Source organism: Aricia agestis, chromosome 3 (genome assembly GCF_905147365.1).
Source record: "Aricia agestis chromosome 3, ilAriAges1.1, whole genome shotgun sequence".
Taxonomy (NCBI): Eukaryota; Metazoa; Arthropoda; class Insecta; order Lepidoptera; family Lycaenidae; genus Aricia; species Aricia agestis.
Window position 1 is genome coordinate 16,277,452 of NC_056408.1, and position 22,223 is coordinate 16,299,674.

Consider the following 22,223-nt stretch of genomic DNA (forward strand, 5'->3'; position numbering starts at 1 on the left):
TGGTGGAAACAAAAATTTCCACCAAAATTATAGTTCAGTCAAAGGGCTAGCTGTTTGATTGAACGGCTATTTAAACCAGTCGGCTGCGACATTTACACCAATTAATGTTTATTTATGATTTTTTATCCATTTTCCCTAACAATATAAAGGGTGACTACTATTAGTTCTTGAAAATGTAAAAAAACCTAATAGATGACATGGAACTCATATCATCATTTTGCAATACATACTAAAGTTATTTTGTAGTTTATTCTACTGCAAATATCATCAATATTCTCTGAAAATATAATTCTATTAACAAGCTAACAAATTAGAACTACTGTACCTAAAAATTGACATATTAGACCTTGTCTGATCTAAAAATCGATTGCTTTAGTTTTTTAGCAGTAAAAAGAAGAAAAAGGAGAGCTGAGAAAAGAAAGAAGAAAAAAGAAGAGGCAAGAGAAGCATGGAGACTAAAGACGTACGTGGGAGAGCCATGCTTCGGCACAAATGGGCCGGCTCGACCGGAGAAATACCACGTTCTCACAAAAAACCGGCGTGAAACAGCGCTTGCGCTGTGTTTCCCTTCCCTACCCTCCCCTATTCCCTTCCCTTCCCTACCCTCCCCTACCCTATTCCCTCTTAAAAGGCCGGCAACGCACTTGCAACTCTTCTGATGCTGCGAGTGTCCATGGGCGACGGAAGTTGCTTTCCATCAGGTGACCCGTTTGCTCGTTTGCCCCCTTATTTCATAAAAAAAAAGACTGAAAATAATTTTGCTAGGAAAAAATATATGAAAAATAAAAATAAAAGGAAAGATAGCATGGAAGAAGAATGGATAGAATCTGGAGACAACGTGGATAATATTTCATATGCATGTATAGTTACTATGATGAAGTAAATGAAATCTTTTGAAAAAACGGCAAATAAAGACCTAATAAAAATGTTAAATGTAATGTAATGTTCTATGTCAACTATTAGTTCATATTAGTGTCTACTATTAGTGATGTTCGTTTACTGTAATGTCATCTATTAGTTCTTATGACTAAGTTTACAAAAAGAACAATAATTTATTTTTTAATTGATTTGTCAGTGAATAATCATAATAGTTTTATTTTGTAAGAGTTACTGAAGACATGGAAGAAGTTATCAATCAAAAGACTTCAAAATTATGAAGGTTGAGTACAGAAATACCTAGTTGAGTTTTAGCCGAATACGGAAAAAGGCACTTTTAGGTAGAAAAAATTATTTAATACTTTTTAGTTCATATTATGAGGATGTTATTATTGTTTTTACCTTGGAAGTCGGTTTTAATTTTTTGTAAAAAATAATAATTTCACTCTTTTTAGTTACCTAGTAAACTATCGCGTACTTTACGTAGAATAATTAATACACCTGTATATTATTCTACGTATCTTATTACAAGCTCACCGGTGAGCGAGACACAATAGAATAACAATAGATTTCCAAGAATCCACGATCGAAGGATTAATAGGAGTATAATCAGTAAAACCGTTTCGGAGGAGTAAGGTAACTAACATTGTGACACGAGAATTTTAAATAATTTATGAAGATAAGAAGATGTATCTACTTATTTATTGTATTAAATATTAATATTATAAGACACCTATTTAAAGGGTCAGTTGTAAATTGCAGTTTTGGTAAGTTAAAAATTATAAATGGCACGTCTAATAACTATTTAGTTTAGCAGTTAAAACTAAACAGTAAAGTAAACAAATATGAGTTGTACAAAATAGTGAAATGGATCATTGAAAACATTATTAAACAGTAAAATAATTCAATGAGCGGTAAAAATTAATGAATGAGCGGTTACGTGCAGTGGGCAGTTACGAATCGGAATTTGTCAGTAAGAAATCTTATTCTAAGCAGCTTTTTAAACAATGAGGTGGTAAAATATAATAAAATCGGCCAAGTGCGAGTCGAACTCGCCCATGGAGGGTTCCGTACTGTTATAAGACGGTCGCCGGCTGCTGCCGCAGCACGCTCGCTGCGCTCGCTCGGCTCCCTCTGTGTTGTGGTCTAAGTTCTAACCTAACCTACTCTTGGACTTTCTGGATTGTGTTTGTTTTTGTATTGGCGGGGGCTGCGCCCCCCGAATCCCCCTTTCGGAGGAGGGCTGGTTGGTAGGTGAGTTATTTAATTATTAACCTGTATAACAATCAAAAGAATCGAAAATTTAACTTAATACCACCTCTTATAAAAATACGTATGAGCAAGCGATAGCGCGATCTAGGCGACTCTTTGCACCAACTGTTATGAGTTTTGGAACTAACTTAAATTGAACAAATTTACGCATTTTCACCCCCTTACAACCCCTTTTTCCAGTTAAAAAGTAGTTTATGTTCCTTCTCAGGCTCTAGACTATCTGTGTACAAAATTTCATTAAAATCGGTTCAGTAGTTTTGGCGCTGTTGTTTCTGATGTCTATGTTGGTAGGTAGTTATTAATTAATAACGTGTATAATGTGTGAAAGCGAGACAGATAGACAGAGATACTTTCGCATTTATAATATTAGTATAGATAATAGATCAAAAGCTCTGATAAAATACACCGGATCACCGAAGTTAAGCAACGTCGGGCGCGGTTAGTACTTGGATGGGTGACCGCCTGGGACAGAGTAGACAGAATTATAGAGTATGCCGACGTAGAACTGATGTTGAAATATTTAAATTTGACGTATTATGACGAAAATATTCGCTAGGGTTGTTAAATTGTTGCCTACGAATTTAAAACTATGAAATATTCGCTGGACGTGTTCCTTTTTGGTCGTATTGTTGTTTGTGTTATGGCACATGCGATTAAAATTGACAGAATCCAATTTTGACATCTTTATTTTAAATATTTAAAAATAAATTATATCAGCCAGCGCGCTGCGCGGCACATTCCGTTCATAATCCTAGTGAAACCCGACGAATTTGACAGATATTGAAACCTGTTCGTTTCTTTGCAGTCGAACTACTGGTAGTTATGTCTATTGTGCCTGGGAATACCGCGTGGCTTTTATCAATCAATTCAAATCAAATCAAAATTGTTTTATTTCTGAATAAATTTAAAATAAATGTTTTCAGAAAGTCCTACATGATGCCTACCACCGGTTCGGGAACTAACCCGGCGAGAAGAACCGGCGTAAGAAACTCGCAACTTTTTGTTGTTATATTTTATGTTGCTCTATGTATAACATCGACATCAGCTGTAGAGTCGTTTGCGCTCAGTGAATCGCCAACGTCCATACCACGTTGAATACACCGGTTCTCGTCCGATCACCGAAGTTAAGCAACGTCGGGCGCGGTTAGTACTTGGATGGGTGACCGCCTGGGAATACCGCGTGATGTTGGCTTTTTTGCTGCTAAAACTTTTTTGTAGAATCACTACCATCTACTAATAATATTTTATAGGATTTGTTGAAGAAAATACTGATAAAATTCTTTACTTTCAACAATTCATAATACTTGGGTAATTTTGGGCTTGATTAAAATGAAGGTACATTACATTCGCTATCAAAACTAAGTAAGTACGGTATTGACACGGTTATAACAATTTAGCGAATTGCTTTTATGTGGAGATATGAGCTAGGGGTGGTTATTAACTTGTTACGTAGGGCTTTATTTTATTAGGGTAGCTAATAGTTAAAAAATATCATAATTATTAACTAAAATAAGAGCGTAAGGCACACATTTGACATTACTTCTGAGAAGTTAGCTGCTTCGATAATACAAGTAACATTAATTAAATAATTAATGTTACTTGTATCTCTCAATTAAATAATAATTATACACTTTCCTTGCACTTATTCCACTTTATTTTAAGATATTTATTACAAAATTGTTGTGTACACGACCGGTTTTGAAAAAATACACACCTGATGATGAAATACACACCAAATGTGTGCCTTACACTCTAGAGTTAAGGCTGAATTTGTTATGTTCAATTTTGGTGACATTGGTGATCCTGACGTGGTAATGATGATGATGATGATGAATGTAATTTGCATAGTAGCATATGCTTTCAGTTCTTAAAACAGCGCCGAAACCCCCAAACTTGTATCTATAAGGAATCCGGAGTTCTCTTAGTATCTTCGGAACCATAGTATACCTCGTTGCGAAATCTTGCGTTTTGGTAGCATACTTAGGATGCTTCTCATAAAACCAAAATCACCATATGTTTCCATATAAATTTCGAGGAGTTCCCTCGATTACTCATGGATTCCAGCATCAGGTCACCACTTTTGTGAACATGGTACCAAATTGGAGTGAAACCTAATACAACAAAACAAAAATTTCGAAAATCGGTTCACAAACGGCGGAGTAATCGTTGAACATACAAAAATAAAATAAAAATATAAAAAATCTCCACAGCCGAACATATAACCTCCTAATTTTTGGAAGTCGGTTAAAAAGATAGTTTTAGCATGGAAGAAGAATGGATAGAATCTGGAGACAACGTGGATAATATTTCATATGCATGTAGTTACTATGATGAAGTAAATGAAATCTTTTGAAAAAACGGCAAATAAAGACCTAATAAAAATGTTAAATGTAATGTAATGTTCTATGTCAACTATTAGTTCATATTGGTGTCTACTATTAGTGATGTTCGTTTACTGTGATGTCATCTATTAGTTGTTAGGTATGAGTTTATGACTAAGTTTACAAAAAGACCAATAATTTATTTTTTAATTGATTTGTCAGTGAATAATCATAATAGTTTTATTTTGTAAGAGTTACTGAAGACATGGAAGAAGTTATCAATCCTTTATTTTAATAAATATATATTTTACAACATTCAAATGTTCCATGTTTCCTTAAAGCGTCTGCCATTAGTGCTTTTACCTTATATTAATTTTTCCTGTTATTTTCACTCTCTCATTGGATAAAAACCCATAAAATAGTATAAAATCATAATATTTCAGCTAAAATTCCCAGCGTGTGCCGCTAAAATGACAAATGATATTTTAATTTTTTAATTGCGGCACGGATTTGCGGAGGTCCAGGCGTGGCCGGCCGCGGCTCGTACGTGGCCGTAATTCAAATCGGACCATCGCCGGCCGCCCTTGCAAAAATAAGAAATATTTCAACGCCTGTTTCCACTTTACTCTCCATTGCACCACGGCGCGGCAGTCAGCGGCGCGGCGCGGCGAAATGTTAGTACCTACGTAACCAGTGCCATTCCTATCAACAACTATTTAATCATTATATAACTGGATCATTAAATGGAATCTTGTTCTTACCATGTCGCAAACAAACGAAATGACTCAGGTAGGTATATGTGCCTACTAAGTATACTAGCTATTTGACAGAGCTTTGCTCGGTATTCGAAAAAACACTAATAAAATAACATTGTCTAAAAATGAGCTAGATCGATTTATCGCCCCCGAAACCCCCTGTATACTAAATTTCATGTATAGTAAAATTCATCACATATATGTATACAGTGTGTAACAAAAACTAGTGATAATACTTTAGGGTGTGTACATGTTCCTTGTAGAGAGTTCACTGTGAAAGTAGCAGCTCTGAAAGACGAACATTTTTTTTCACTTTTGTATGGGCAAGGGCCCGAGCGTCACGAGTTTCCCCATACAAAAGTGAAAAAAAATTTAGGTCTTTCAGCGCTGCTACTTTCACAGTGAACTCTCTACAAGGAACACGTACACACCCTAAAGTATTATCACTTGTTTTTGTTACACCCTGTATACAGTGTGTAACAAAAATAAGTGATAATACTTTAGGGTGTGTACGTGTTCCTTGTAGAGAGTTCACTGAGACATTTTCTAAAAATGATTCGTAGCTAAATCGATTGATCCAATTATATATATATATATATATATATATATATATATATATATATATATATATATATATATATATATATATATATATATATATATTCTTGTTTTATCGAATACCGAGCAAAGCTCGGTCAAATAGCTAGTATAAAATTATTAGTGTCCGACCGAAACTGATTTTTTAGCCGAAACCGAAACCGAACTTTCGACCTTACTCTCAGTTTCGGCCGAAACCGAAACCAGGTAAAACATTTAAAATTACGATTATTTACTGAAATTTATTGATTTTTAACATAAATTACAGATTTTTACACTAAAGAAAAAGTACTTTACTAATATCACACGACAATTTTTTTTACTTTTTGCGACATTTCTTAAAATAAATACTATTTATCTTAGACTCAAATATGTTCTCTAGAAACTTTTTAATACTTTATTCCGTCTTTTTATACGATTCCAAGTAGGTGAGATTTCACCAAAGAAATTGAACACGCTTAGCACACACTAAACCGGTTCTAAACATATAAACACGTTTATAACACTTGTTTGTATTTCACCAAACATAAAATAAACACGTTCACAGCAAATCCGATTTTTATCTTCTGAACGCCCAATATAAAACACTTTTAAGTCCTGTCAGTGTAGTGTCATGACAGATCGAAAAAAATAGACGAAAAAATTGTCAAGATGACAGTTTTCACAGATGCGTTTGGTTAGCTGATTTATCGTTTCTTGCTATTTCGTTAAAAAAGAAACAACGTGACAAGGCTCTAAGATGATAAAAACATATAAAAATCATCGCGTGATGTAACGTAAACTTAGATTAATTAATCGCGTAAAAGAAGAACGTAAAATCTATTTGAAACAAAACGAGATTTACGTCGCCATAATATAAACGCGTTCAAGTTCAATGAGAACTTAGTTTAATAAAACGAAGTTTTATGTGTGATTGGTTGAAAATTGCCCTTAATGTATTACAACGAAAAACCTTAAGAAACAAGAGCAGAAGTTATTTCAAGTAATTTTATTTAGGTGCAATTTCACCTAAGAAATAGAACGCGCTTGGTATATACTAAATCGGTTCTAAACGTAGAAACGCGTTTATAGCAGCAAATTGCATTTCACCAACATAACGTTCACAGCAAATTCGAGATTTATCTTCAGAACGTCCAATGTTGTACGGATAAAATTCATAAAAGCCGTTAAAGTCCTGTCAGTGTAGTGTCATGGTGAATCAAAAATCATAGACGAGAAAAATGTCAAGCGTTTGGGTAGTTTATGTATCGCTTCTTGTTTTTTTGTTGATAAAATAACGTAACTAGACTCCAAAATGATAAAACTATATAAAATCATCGTGTACCGTCACATAAATTTAGATTTATTAATCGTGATTAAGAGAAGATTATAAAATCCATTTGTATGGGAAAAATGGACGATGAATTCAAAACGAAATTTCTAGGCAAACTTGCTGATATATCCGAATATTATCCTTTAATCTCACAGTCAATTAAAATTCTTAAGTAAATGAAGTGCATACACAATATAATCAATTTATAATAGCATTTACTAAATCGTTTGTTTGGGAAACATTGTTAAAATAGCACGTAATTTGTCAACAGTTATGTATATTAAATAAGCCTCCGTTTGTTGTAGAAATAAAATTCAATAATATAATTTCGATAACAATAAGTTTAGACAATTTAATGAAAATAAAACGAAGTGCTAATTTTTGATTTGGGACAAATCTGGAAAATATAATCTCAAAACACGATTAAATAACGGTGCCGAATTAAGCCGGAAAGCAAGCATGAGTTAATTGCGAAGTTTACCAAACGACGCATGAGTTTCGGCGGGGCTGAAAGTTTCGGCTATATTTTGGCCGAAACCGAAACTAAGGCCGAAACTGGATTTTTTGGCCGAAACTGGCCGAAACCGAAACCGAAACCGAAAGTTCGGTCGGTCACTAAAAATTATATAACACATGCACGTCATTTCATCTATTATAGCTTTGTTCGCGATTAGATAATAAAGTCATTCAAGTGCGAGTTGGACTCGCGCACGAAGGTTTCTGTACCATTATAGAGCAAAAATATGTAAAATTTTTTTTTTTTTGTATGGGAGCCCACCTAATTATTTATTTTATTTAAATATTATTATTAATTATTAAATAATAAATACAACTGAGTATTTTGTGAACATTTCAAGTGCCAACCTATTGCCATTATTGATATCGAGCAAAAAATAGCAAAAAAATAAATTTGATGTATGCCGGGAGCTCCCCTTTAATATTTCATTTATTTTGTTTTTAATATTTGTTCTTATAGCGGTATCGGATATAGTCCGTGCAATCCACGAAGACGCGCCCCACCACTTTTTGAGTGAACATTTTTTTCCCTTTGACTGTGACGCTTTTTCTTAATTAGTCTATTTATTGTAGTGTGAGCCTGCACTCTTAGGTAATTAGTGTGTACCGATAACACTTAAACATTGGCGAAAAAAAAAATGTTATATTTCCGAATAGATTTGTAACAAATGCTTTCAGAATGTTGATACTACTGGTGCCTACCACCGGTTCGGGAACTATCCCGGCGAGAAGAACCGGCGTAAAAAACTCGCACGGGGATCCACTTTTTACCAAAAAAGTGAGAAAAAAATACATCTTTTTAAAATAAAGTTTACAATCGTAACTTAAAATTGTAAGCTTGCACACATATACTATAAACGATTAGGAGGAGTAGTGGGGCGCGTCTTCGTGGATTGCGCGGTATATACACAATCGGGGCAGATAATATATAGGTATCTACTATTCAATCTGTGAAAATTTCAGAAATTTAGCTATAGCCGTTCTTGAGATAGACAGAGAGACGGACAGACAGACATCGAAGTCTTAGGAATAGGGTTCCCTTTTTACCTTTGGGTACAGAATCCTAAAAATGAATTTTAATGGAGTATACCTTTAAATTATACGGGGCGTAACATATAGAACTGATAATACAGAGCACATTGTGAAGTGACAATGGTAAAAGACTAGTACCTAACTTAAAAAAATATTATGAACAAATTCACAATATTTTAGAACTTCTCATAGAAACATAATATAAAAGTCAGCTGCTATTTTTCGTTTTATTTTTTCAAAAGGGTCTAAGCTACTGGTCTGGTTAAGAGCATCGTAGTTTAATCGTGGCTATAACTAGTCTGTTGTTAGTTGGTTTGGAGATAAGCAATGAGCCTGCCCCCCTCCCCAAAAGTCACACGTGTGACGTTCTAATCGGGCAATGTTGGGATTTTTTTACAGTGAACTCTATATAATATATAGGACTTCATCCTAAAGTATTTTTATGTAACGTGAGTTTAACGTGACGTTTGATCATGGAAACGCGTCAAAAGCATTCCCATTTCCCGCCCGACTCCCGTGCAGGACATATTTTAAAAACATGCAAAAGCGAGCGCCATTACTGGATTGTTTAGAACACACCGTAATTGTTTCAAACTTTTCATGTTTGTGAACATTTTGCATTTTTACACCTGTATGTTTTACAATGGTACGCAAGTATGGATATCACATTATGTAACTCAGAGAGAGAGAGCAGAGAGAACATTATTTTGCATCACAACAAAAGCCGTTCACATCTAATTTTATATAAGAGTAGTACGCATTTTATATGTATTTGAAATCAATTTATTATATATTATATAATATAGACACTGGTTGTATAGGCATATATAGGTATAGGTGGTATAGGCCTGGTTTCAATAAAACCGGCCACCGTCACCGAAACCGGTGTGGGGAGTATTATTATAATATAGACACTTGGGGTCTGGAGAATCTATTTTTCTGATAGTACATGTGATACTTGTCACGCAGATAGAATTTTTACTAGTCCACTTAGAGGAAAGAAAATGCAGTAATTATATTTTTCCTGAAGAAAGCAAACCAATTCTGTATATTCAGAATAAATTGAAAATTACAAATAAGCAAGTCAACTTATAAGTATTTTAGAATTTGATGAACTATTTCCGTTTAAATTTTTGTTGTACTTGCTACGTCATAGACTACGGTCTACGCCAGTAAAGGGACTACGCCGTAGACTACGCTGCGGTCTACGAGGTTCTACGCCGCGGTCTACGCGTGTCTACGCCGTAGACTACGCCGCGGTCTACGCGTGTCTACGCCGTAGACTACGTTGCGGTCTACGCGTGTCTACGCCGTAGACTACGCCACGGTCTACGCGTGTCTACGTCGTAGACTACGCCACGGTCTACGCGTGTCTACGCCGTAGACTACGCCGCGGTCTACGCGTGTCTACGCCGTAGACTACGCCACGGTCTACGCGTGTCTACGTCGTAGACTACGCCGCGGTCTACGCGTGTCTACGCCGTAGACTACGCCGCGGTCTACGCGTGTCTACGCCGTAGACTACGCCACGGTCTACGCGTGTCTACGTCGTAGACTACGCCACGGTCTACGCGTGTCTACGTCGTAGACTACGCCACGGTCTACGCGTGTCTACGCCGTAGACTACGCCGCGGTCTACGCGTGTCTACGCCGTAGACTACGTTGCGGTCTACGCGTGTCTACGCCGCGGTCTACGCGTGTCTACGCCGTAGACTACCACGCGGTCTATACGTGTCTACGCCGCGCTAGAAACGCGGCCACGGTCTACGCGTTTCTACGCTTTAGACCACGCTGCGATTTACGCCGTAGGCTACGCCGCCGAAACTTTAAGAAATTTTTCGTAACGTAAACATTTTCTTCCTTTCGCGGAACGGAGCTTGTACATTTTCCATACAATAATCTATTTATTTACCGTCGGTAAACTCCCGCTTTGTTCAATGGAGATGAACAATACATAATGTATGTCACGTAGTCGTGCGGTTGACATTAGATATTTCATGCTCGCGAGCGCGGGGGCAAAATGGCGGCCATGGAAAAATTGTGCAACTGTCAATTACACGACAAATGGCTTTTGCCGCCAAATTAGCTTTGTTTTCTGTTCGCCTCGCGGATCGCCTCGCGATCGAAACGGCGGCCATCATCGGCAGGTTATCGAATGTTTCAACTGCAAAGACGGAAACAAAAGAAAATTGGATTTCTTAAAGTTGATAAAAAGGTAAATTCTCAATTTCACAAATAGTTTTAAGTGTACTGTCAGAGAAATTGATGCATAGGCAGATGGTTGACCTAAGAAATTTGGTCACAGTATGTCAAATGTCCGACAGATGACAGATCACAGTGGGAACAATCAGACCGCAATTACGTGAATGCGCAAAACGCATGAATTTGTATGAATTTGACAGATTTCAATTGCGTGAGACGACTTGCAAATCTGTCAAATCCATACACAAATTTACGCGTCGCAGCTCGGTCTGAATTAACCTTAACATTTAACGTAGGTCCGTCAACTGCCTATGAATTAATTTCTTCGACTGTACAAAACGTTGTGTTAGCCTGAGCACCCGATTATCAGGTATTATATTTTAATCTTAAAATACCTGAGTAACTTATACGCTCGGACTATTAATGTCGAAACTTTTGACACTCAGCATTTCTTCAGTTAAAACATTTACCAGGCTACGACATAAAAAGTTACTCTATAATATCTTCAGGGTAGTTATACGATCCCTAAATAAATTTCTGCCTTCTCGCTTGGAATATTCAATAAACATCATATTTAAGTCTGTCTGTCTGTCTGTTACCTCTTCACGCCCAACCCTTTGAACCGATTTTGATGAAATTTGGTATGGAGATACGATTTTTGATCATAGCATACTCGTAGCATACATTTAGTATGCTACGAGTATGCTACAAGGGTCCACTTTACAGCGGTCAAGCTATAGTTATGAGATATTCAGCAATTCACAGTTCACACCAGATTATCAATCTGTGGTGTGAGGCCCTAACGCATTAATCTCTCGCCACACCCAAGCAGATATAATGTTTTGTGCCGGTCGACGTTTTAATTGCATATTATATCGGTCGTATATTTTTATGTAACAGATAACGTGTTCACGGAGCTGAATATCGGAGTGTTGGCGGCGCAGCGCATAAACCATTTAACCTCAGATAACTGAAATAGAAAACCAGTGGCTCTGGTAGTCAGCACGTCGTAAGCCCGCGACCATGTGGCTAGAGACAGCGATTTGTAGTGTACGTACCTAATGCCTACTTTCAATTCCTGCTGTCGAACAGACAAATGGCAGTATTAAATAGAAGTATTTATTACTAAAAATAATATTGTTTTTCTTCTCTTATCTCGTTTTATGTACCAAGATTATCTTATTCAATGTAATAACATTGAATAAGACAATCTTGGTATATAAAACTTAGTAATATAAATAATATCATGTATATCTAATTTATATAAATGAGTAGTACTAATGAATGCCTCCAAAACGACATTTTTTTTATTTCCATGATCGAAACATGCAACGTGATTTGTGAGAGAAAAATGGGCCTTATCTTTGGAAAACCGCTCGTTTTTATTTTATAATGCCAAACAATCAGATACTTACCCCGGGTAATTTCTAATTTACGCGCTACGCGCACATTTTGACGGGGCTTTGTGAGGCGGTCCGCCTTACTACACATTTTATGACCGAGTGCGTGTTACATCAATATTATATCGTAAAGTGTACGTCAAATACTATAACTGCTCTAAATAAAGACTATAACTCAGAGATATTTGAATATGATTACGTTAAGTTTTAGTTACATTATTGTATTTAATTTAATGTGAGCAATAAAGTATATATATCTATCTAACTATGAAACTTCAATTTAACGAAGAGTTTGACAGATAATGTATATGGAATAATTACAGTTAACTACTTTGTCTCTTATTTTCGAAAATATTTAATCTATTGTAATAAAACGCTCCGCTCCCCTCAGTTCAAGGCCCGCGGTTATCAGTTCACAGGTCATTTCCCGGCGCCATTTTGAAGCTCACCGAAATGACGACAAAATGGAGGATGACGGGAAACGTACAAAGCCGAGATCATTACTAACGTAAAAGATGACTTTTATAAACACGCTGTTCGCCAAAAGGTTTTATTATCCTTTCGCCCGGAAGGGACTAACTCGCAATTAAGATTTAACTTTATTGTTTTGCAAGGGCATTATGAAATTAAAAGCTTTTAATTTTTTGATATTAACTTTATGACTAATCTCTGCTTAGTATTAGTAGTCCTTAGCTGAAGAATAGAAAAAAAAACGAGCAAGCCATCTTATTTGTTAATTTATAGATACTTTTGTAATAACTCTACAATCTGCTATCCGGTGTACACAACTGCCCCGATTTTAATTACCGTAATACTTTTAAATGATTTATAGCAAAAAGCTTGATCGTTAATAGGTTCTACCCACAGGTTCTACCATAGGTAGTCAAGACTCTACCATTTGCGTTATAAGACAGTATATTATAAAACCTAAGATATAATATTATTGACAAGTTAATTAGAATTAAAATATTGTTCCAACTGCCTACGTTGGAATTTTACATTGACGTAGGTAAAAAAAGGTTGTAAACGTTTCTGGAAATTAAAATACTTACGGTCTTACTACAAAAGATTTAAACACCTGTTGAACAGTTGATTAGAAAAAAATCAGTACAAAATGGTCTCAAAACAACTGTTCAATATATGTTTAAATCTTTTGTGGTAAGACCGAGTGGTTTTTTGTGCTATGATACGAACTTAAGCAATATCAAACAGAGTTCTATTTGCTAAAGTGTGAACCTCATCGTTGAATCTTTATTGATTATTATTGAATCATCACTAGTAGCCAGTAGGTACCGACTTAACGCTCATAGCCACTTCCTCAGCCCACGCCTAAGACGCTACTAAAGTTTTTATATAAATTATGCACATTTTCTTATTATATAATTAGTCTTTCTCACGATTACAGATGAGATTTAGAGTGGACCATAAATTAGGCTTATCCGGAGCCCATCATCCGCCTCAGGTGTGCTGACGTCAAAACGGCTACGTTCCGGCCTCACGCAAGATGTCCGAAGGCATTATGTTAGCTCTGCCGGGCTTTGCGGACTGCGGTGCGTAATTAAATCATTATAGCTTCCTCCAATCTGCATTCATTAAGAGGTTAATCTGAAAAATGGACTGTCAAAATACAGTTTTAGCGTGGTTTTAGCAGTATACTTAATAGTCCTTTGAAATGTTACAATTTTAGGACCGAATATTGCATTTATTATAGAACGCAATTTTATTTTTGGAATGTGTTTTACATTTTTAATTTAGGGTAAAAAGTTATATAAACATATTTGTAGGCAAAGTAATTTGCAACAAATTATGTTCTTACAAATGTTTTGTAAGACGTAAGTATAGTTTCCGAGATATCACTAAAATAGTGTTGTCACCCCTTTTTTGACCCCACAAACTTGAGGTTAAGCTTCTATTGACCCCCCCCCCCCCCCCCCATTTCAATGGACTATAATGACTACAAGGCGTTTTGTTCTAATAGATGAACATTTCAGCTGTTTGTATTATCCATACTTCCATACTATCCATATTCTTACTAATCTGTTTCTATAAAAATGAATTTTGAATTGTGTTAGTAACGCTAAAACTCGAAATCGGCTGAACGGGTTGGGCTAATTTTAGTCTTAAAATATTCGTAGAAGTCCAGGCAAGGTTTTAAAGTGACACGAAGATTATAAATTCGAAAGTGTGTCTGTCTGTCTGTTACCTCTACGCGCCCGAACCGTTTAACCGATTTTGCTGAAATTTGGTATGGGGATACTTTGAATCCCGGGAAAGGACATAAGATACTTTTTATCATGGAAAAAATGTACGATTCCCGAGCGATAAAATTTGTTTATCATTCGGGAACCTTTGTAGCGGGTGTCACCTAATACATAATATATTATTATTTATTATCTTTTTCCCGCTTTGTGGCTTTGCTCGTGTGAAAAGTATGTCAGGCATGCAGGTCATATGGCTTCAGCTGTATTAAAACTCGGTTAGCTACTTCTCTGAACAACCTTTTCTGATAATCTGCGTGCTGACAGGCCGTAACATGTGATCTGAGGCTTTCTTATTCACTGCCCATGGTACGCAACATACTATTACCAATACCTATACTATTTTTCTCATCGACGGAGGCGAAAAACGGCAACATCGCGTCGGTAAGCGCAGCGGGAAGAAAGTTGACGTTTTCCGCCCGGAGGTGAGAAAAATGTGTACTTAGGTTTAGCGATTTTAATCTGTCTCACTGTCTGTACTTCCTGTGCACCCCAAATTTTTTTAAATCGTTCGGGTGGTGGGTTGCCAGTGTTAATTAAAAGTAGAAAAATTATTATTATTTTCATGTGGGTTCAGCTGCTGTGTTGGCTTTTTTTCTGACGCGAGATTAGTTAGTATGTAACCCAAAAAAAAAAATATCCAAAAAAAGCCAACACAGCTGAGCCCACATGAAAATAATAATAATTTTCCTACTTTTAATTAACGCTGGCAACCCCTCCCCACCACCCGATCGATTTAGAAATGTTTTTGGGTGCATAGAAAGTACAGAGCAACTGTTTGGAAAACAAATTAAAGTCGCTGAACCTACATTTTTTTCCATTTTTTCCCCACCCCACTACACCCACACCCACCGCCCACGGCCTGCCAGCACGCAGATTATCAGAAAAGGCTATTCAGGGTAGTAGCTAACGGAGTCTTAATACAGTTGAAGCCACATGTCCGATTCGGTCGCCAGCTCTCCGTCGATTTATAAAAAAGTTATTTTTACCAAGTACGTAGTATTGGATAAATTTTAATATTTGCATGTTTAATTAACACACAGAATCAGCCGCTACAAGATAAAATAAAATCGATATGTTTTACTACTTGAATCGCCCCGGTATTGCTAGAGTCAATTTATTTTCTCACTTTTTGCCATCAGATTCTGGTAGATATGAGCTGATAAACCTATAGCTTTTCTTGACAATTTAATTTTCCCGCTTTTTATGTAACACTGGCAAAAAATTATGAAGCTGTAGTATTTCCATATAAAAAAAAAGTCAACATTGACATTTCGAAATTTGACAGATTTGTAAATACAGATTACAGCTGTCAGCACTCAGCTGATAACTGTTTTCGTAACCTACAAGTTACAAGTTACAACCAAGTTACAACATTTTCGCAAACCGCCAAGAAAAATATAATTTCTTGCAAAGTAGAATCAAACTTAAAACAATGAGACTGATATCGAAGACATTTCAACCTTTAATAACAATACCTAAAGGAGCAAAGATAAAAAATACTGATATAACATGTAAAAGTCAAAAGGTAGGTTCTTCATTAATATAGAAAAGTAAGTTTTAAGTTAAAATTAAAATAAGGCTTACTATTTTTTTTTCATTCACAGCTTTTGTTAGAAAATGGTCTGCTAAGGCCGACAAGTTCTGGATTTTTTACGTTACTCCCTCTAGCCAGGCGAGTGCTGAACAAACTGGAACATATAATACACCAGCAAATGGATTTTGTAGGGGCTCAAAGAATCTCTCTTCCTAATTTAACATCATCAAAGCTGTGGGAAACATCTGGAAGACTGAACGCTATTGGGCCAGAACTTATTAAAGTAGAAGATAGACATGGAAAGAAGTATTTATTAGCCCCAGTAAGTTTTTGTTTGATTTTTTTTCTTGAGAAAAGAAAATAGGTTTTAAACGTAAAAATTTCACTAGCAATATGGTAGGTATATTGTTATGGGTATGTACCTACTATCAGAGAACATCAGAGAAGTTGATTCATGGGTACAAGAGGGGGCTATATAAATTGGATAGGTTATGTCAATAAATATTGGCCATGATTAGGGCTGCCATCGTTTCGGATTTTCCCGGAGTTGTCCTAGTTTGAAGGGTGACTGAATTTGATATAATGCAACCAAATTATGTAGGTCCGTCATCTGCCTAGAATCAACTTCTCTGATAGTACATAACTACATATCCCAGAATGTTTTGTTAAAAATGTATTAATGATTTTTCAGAATTTTTACATAAATTGAACAACTTTTTTTCAGACACATGAAGAAGCAATATCAGAATTACTAGCTGATGTTGGTCCAGTGTCACATAAGCAACTTCCATTACTAGTATATCAGGTAATATTATTTACTACCTAATATAACGTTGTCTGATTGCCATAACACAAGTTTTTACTTAGCATGGGATTAGACAATGTGATGTATGCTACCTAACTTTTATAATATTGTATATTATTGTATGCTTAATAGAAGAATTTGAACATTGTAATCATTTTGAGAGCAATAGTACAATACATTCCTCATCAAAAATTAGGCTGAATGAAGTAATAACCTAATCTTTATCATCATATTATGTGCTAAATAAAAATTTATCAAAACTTATGCCACAAGTGATGGGTCTTAAGTTTTTGTTCCAAGAAACAAAGAAGTCAGTTGTTACTCAAACAAATACATAATATACTTCAATGTAATTACAGATAAGCAACAAATACCGAGATGAGCACAGACCAAAGCACGGGCTGTTGAGATCGAGAGAGTTTAGCATGTTAGATGCATATTCCCTACATCAAGACCATGACACCGCAGCCATTACATATGACAGGTTTACAGATGCCTATAGACATATATTTGATAAGCTGGATTTACCTGTGTACAGGGGTAAGATATATAACACAAGCTTTACATGTGAAGTAATAAAAACATAGATTTTCCAAAATTCAATAATTACTTTTCTTTATAGTTAGACTTGTTATTTAATTAAACAGTATCTAAGATTTTCTAAATCGTGAGTACAAAAATGTGAGTTTCTTCTACGCTTGCTTTTTATTTACAAACTTACAAACAAACCTTAAATTTCAAATGATAACTTACATTCTTTAAAAAAAAGTTTAATACCTCTTTTTGAATGATAAACAATTGATTGATTCAGATTTCATCCTTTTTAAAATGTGTGTAATATTTTAGTTGAAGCACCAACTGGTGACATGGGTGGAACAATTTCCCATGAGTGGCAACTGACTGCTGCAGCGGGAGAGGATGCTATAAAACTGTGTTCGTCCTGTTCACACACAGAACTTGCTGATGGAAATTCACAGTGCAGTCAATGTGGAAAAGAGACAAAACAAATTAACAGTATTGAGGTGAACATTTTTTTATATTCTTAAGGCCTGTTTAACCACTGCCTGATACAGTGCCGGATATACAACCAGAATTTTTGACAGATTCTCTATACTCTATCTGTCAAGTTAAGTGGTGGATAGCCTATCCGGTACTTATCAGGAAGTGGTGAAACAGGCCCTATTTGGATGACCGAAATTCGTTTATCACGCGGGAACAGTACATTTTTCGTAACAATATCTAAATTATGCCCTTCCCGTCTCCAAAGTATCTCTATACCAAACATAAATTAGTTTAGCTGTTTAAGCGTGAAGAACAGACAGACACATACTTCTGCATTTATATTTTAGTAAGGACAAAGATGTATAAATAATAACTATAATTTATAATACTATCGCCTATCGGTTATAAGATATTTTATAAAACTTTTCAATGTTTTTTTTCTATTTAAACTTAACAGGTAGGACACACGTTTATACTGGGCACAAAGTACAGTGAGTCCCTAAAGGCGAATTTTGTGGAGAGTCATGGCACACAAGTCCCACTGACAATGGCGTGCTATGGCATTGGCATTACTAGGTAAGTTGTTTATCATTTTATATACTGATGAATGATGATGATGAGGACAAGATGACGCCCGCAAGTTCGTTGCGGCAAAATTCATTTATCGCGCGGGAACCGTGCATTTTTCCGGGATAAAAGTATTCTATGTCCTGTCCCGGGACTCAAAGTCTCTATACCAAATTTCAGCAAAATCGATTCAGTGGTTTGGGCGTGAAGAGGTACAAATAGACAGACTGAAACATGTGTGCAGAGTTTCAAGTTTCTATCTGTAAAGGTCTGGTTTGTGCATTACCTGTTACGTATAAGTACTTACATTTTACTCTATTTAGTATGAATATTCTATTAAGGAGTTGATTTGTCTCTCAGGTTGCTGGCAGCGTCATTGGAGGCCCTCTCCAGCGAGACGGCGATGCGGTGGCCGAGAGCGATCGCTCCATACAGCGCGATAGTCATTGGACCTAAGGTATATTATGTACAATATTGTTAATGTATCCGCATTTTTTATTCGTGTCGCTGGATTTTTTGCCACTAATGGCCGCACTTAAACTGTTGACCGACAATGTAAAAAGACTATGTCAAAATCTTAATTAAATATGCGGCTCTGACTCCTGTTATAGAATAAAAACCATCGATTTTATAACAACTAGTAGTTCTTTTCCTGATGTTTCATTGTGTAAGCTAGCTGCTATAATCTAGCTAGCGCCCACCACTGTTTCGCCATTAGTTATGCTGAAAACTAAAATAAAAAGAAAACTCGTTTATAATAGAGGTAAGACCACCCTAGGCGTGACTACACTGCCGCGGAGCGACGCAATACTTTATAGCCAAATACTCTTTGTATGGAACGTACGAGCTACGCGACACTTCGCTGTCGCTCCGCTACAGTGTAGTCAGGGCCCGATCTAAGGGGGGGGGGGCGGGCGAGCCGGGCATTTGCCCAGATTGGCAAAATTGAGGGGCGGAAAAATGACTTATCTTCCAACCTAGCCATTACTTATCCACCACCCTAGCTTGAAAATACCTTCCAATCTACTTTAGGTTGGATAGTGGAAATATGTTTTACAGTTTACTTAAATATTCCCCCATTATCCCCCAACAAAACTAGGACTTGTATGGTTTTCTGTATGTAAAAGGCGGCAAAAATTATCTTTGCCCGGAGCGGCTAAATAGCTAGATCAGGCCCTGGGTCGCGTCTATTGACAATGGCAGGGCAAGACCTAAATTTGATGTGGGCAAGATAGATTTTCTGAGGCGGGGTGATGGATGACGCATGACATAGATTTTATTGAGAGGAATAATTTTTTGATACTCAAACTTTTATTCATAAAAATTTGAATACCAAAACTAATAATCCTTTAAAAAATTCTCGTAGTCCCTGAGGCGCGAGGCCGTGTGCGGTCGCCCACGTCGCTTACGCCTTACGCCGCCTCTGTCTATTGTTATAAAGTATAAACAGTCTCCGTTTATAGGAAGGCTCCAAGGAGTGGGCGCACCATGACTTCGAGAAGGTACTAGAAGTATCAATAAGGATATCAGAGGCGGGTCTAGAGGATGACGTTGTCGTGGACGACAGACACGCTCTAACTATTGGCAAGCGCATGATGATGGCTGACCGGTAAGAAATAGAAAGAGGAAATTAAAAAATCCAGAACATAATAGCTCTTAGCAACTTAGGCGTATGTATATAAAAATGTAGGTATGCCTGCTTAGATACCTACGAAAACTTAAATTGAAACTAACCAAGTTAATAAAAAAGATTATTTTTACTTTCTCACCACAAAATAGTAACCTTTGAAGGCTTAAAACAGTTGTCAATATAAAATAGTCCAGATATGTATTAATTTCTTTCCCTTTACAGCATGGGTTACCCTTACATCATAGTCTGTGGACGGTCAACATTGGAATCACCATCGCGGTACGAACTTTACCAAACCCACCTACAACAGTCCAAGCCCCAGTTGCTGACATTGTCTGAACTTATCACCGCCATCACTGACAGTAGAGGGGAAGAAAAAATAAGTGTAAGAGGTTAGTTCAATAAATATTTATTTTAATCATTGTTTTATTTATATTCAAAACCTAAAAATGTTAATTTCAATTGAATTAAAAAATGCTACGAATATAGGTACTTATATTTATCACGTTCCAAAATTTTAAAGTAAAGTTATTTAAGCTACTATACTATAGTCCGTCAAGAAAGTGAAGAAATTAAAAAGTGGCAACTTCGTAGTGCCATCCGTAAATTTAGAAGTTCTAATTAGAATCCTAAAAAGAAGACTAGAAGCTTCTTATTCCACTTGTCCTAATTTAGTAACTAATCAGTTGTGACGACGCGTCGATTTTGGCCAGACGTCTTCTTAATGGCTCCAGTTCTGTCAAAGCAACAAAAAATTGGTCTTCTCATAGGCTTAGCTGTTGGCTCAATGAAAATCAAAATAAATAAAAGGCGAAAAAGATGGTTGAAAGAATTTTTGCTCCACGAAAAATTATGAATTATGAACTTTCTGAACTACTTGGAAGTCTTGGAACCAGCAGACTTAAGAAATTACCTACGAATGGATTCCAGATCGTATAACATAATATAATTATATTAACTTTAATACAGATTTAGCAGTTCCCACTACAGATAAAAGGTTGAAACCTGATTAAGTCAGTCAGAAGCCACACTTTTTCCGATTTAGTACACTAATTAGGATCCTACATTTCTAAATGTTATTTCACTTGACTAAAAGTTACAAAATCATTTAGACGTCTAAATTTAGTCAAATGGAATAACAACTTTAGATTGATTTGAAAGGGATGGCACTACGAATTACTTACCTGCAAACCTTCAAGGAAAGAGCGTATTCCCTCTTAAAAGGCCGGCAACGCACCTGCAGCTCTTCTGATGTTGCGAGTGTCCATGGGCGACGGCAGTTGCTTACCATATTCAGGTGACCCGTTTGCTCGTTTGCCCCCTTATTTAATAAAAAAAAATGTTGCCACTTTTTAATTCCTTCACTTTCTTGACAGACTATATGTAGAAGTTAAGTGTTACGGATAGATGGCGCTGAAAACAATAAGCATCGCGCTATCAACTTTTTTTAATCGGGCATTGACCTTCCATATTCTTACAAGTTACTACAACTGAATCTCCTGTGTCGCCAGGATACATAGTCGTATGATGTCTATCTACGAAAACTCTAGTTTTGTCTTGGGAATGCCACATGAGACACAAAGACAGCGGACCTTGAATAAGCTGTATTGTAAATAAAATATGTATTGTTGACAGAATGAGCATGCATCATGTACAATAAAACGCCTAAGCCCAAGGGCGTGCCCAGGATTTCAGCTAGCCCCCTAGCTCATAGTTCATACCTGTTTCGAGACGATGGTCGGCCTGGTATATTGATTAAAATCATGAAAATTTACTTCTATTGATTAGTTTGATTATGAAACAAAACATTTTGCGCAGAGTTATAGGTAACACGTTTTTAATTCCCACTTTCCAGGAAAATTGACGTGGGTACACCCATGCGGCTAAGCCTAAGTTTCCTTTTTTACCATCGCCATATTTTAAAAAACGTGAGTGGAAGAAGCCGGTAAGTAACAGTTAAAAAATTGCCGGTTTTTTTGCATAAATGGAGACTTTTCCACTTTTATATGAATGTACCACTTTTATACAGTGTGTAACAAAAATAAGTGGTAATACTTTAGGGTCTGAACGTATTCCTTGTAAAGAGTTCACTATGATAGTAGCAGTGCTGAAAGACGAAAAATTTTTTTCACTTTTTATGG

At 36.3% G+C, this 22,223-nt stretch overlaps 1 protein-coding gene and 1 non-coding gene across 2 annotated transcripts; both read left to right on the forward strand.

The window, feature by feature from the left end:
• The first annotated feature begins 3,221 nt into the window (after positions 1–3,221).
• LOC121725795 lies at positions 3,222–3,340 on the forward strand. The gene has a single exon (XR_006035434.1). It is a non-coding gene; the product is annotated as a 5S ribosomal RNA (ribosomal RNA).
• A 12,539-nt stretch (positions 3,341–15,879) lies between these two features.
• On the forward strand, positions 15,880–20,500 carry LOC121725314 (probable proline--tRNA ligase, mitochondrial). Its single transcript, XM_042112205.1, has 9 exons — positions 15,880–16,069; positions 16,149–16,400; positions 16,803–16,883; positions 17,243–17,423; positions 17,730–17,905; positions 18,343–18,461; positions 18,813–18,909; positions 19,916–20,061; positions 20,305–20,500. Exons 1-9 carry the CDS (start codon positions 15,977–15,979, stop codon positions 20,477–20,479), a joined length of 1,320 nt encoding a protein of 439 aa, XP_041968139.1. The 5' UTR covers positions 15,880–15,976; the 3' UTR covers positions 20,480–20,500.
• The last annotated feature ends 1,723 nt before the right edge of the window (positions 20,501–22,223 follow it).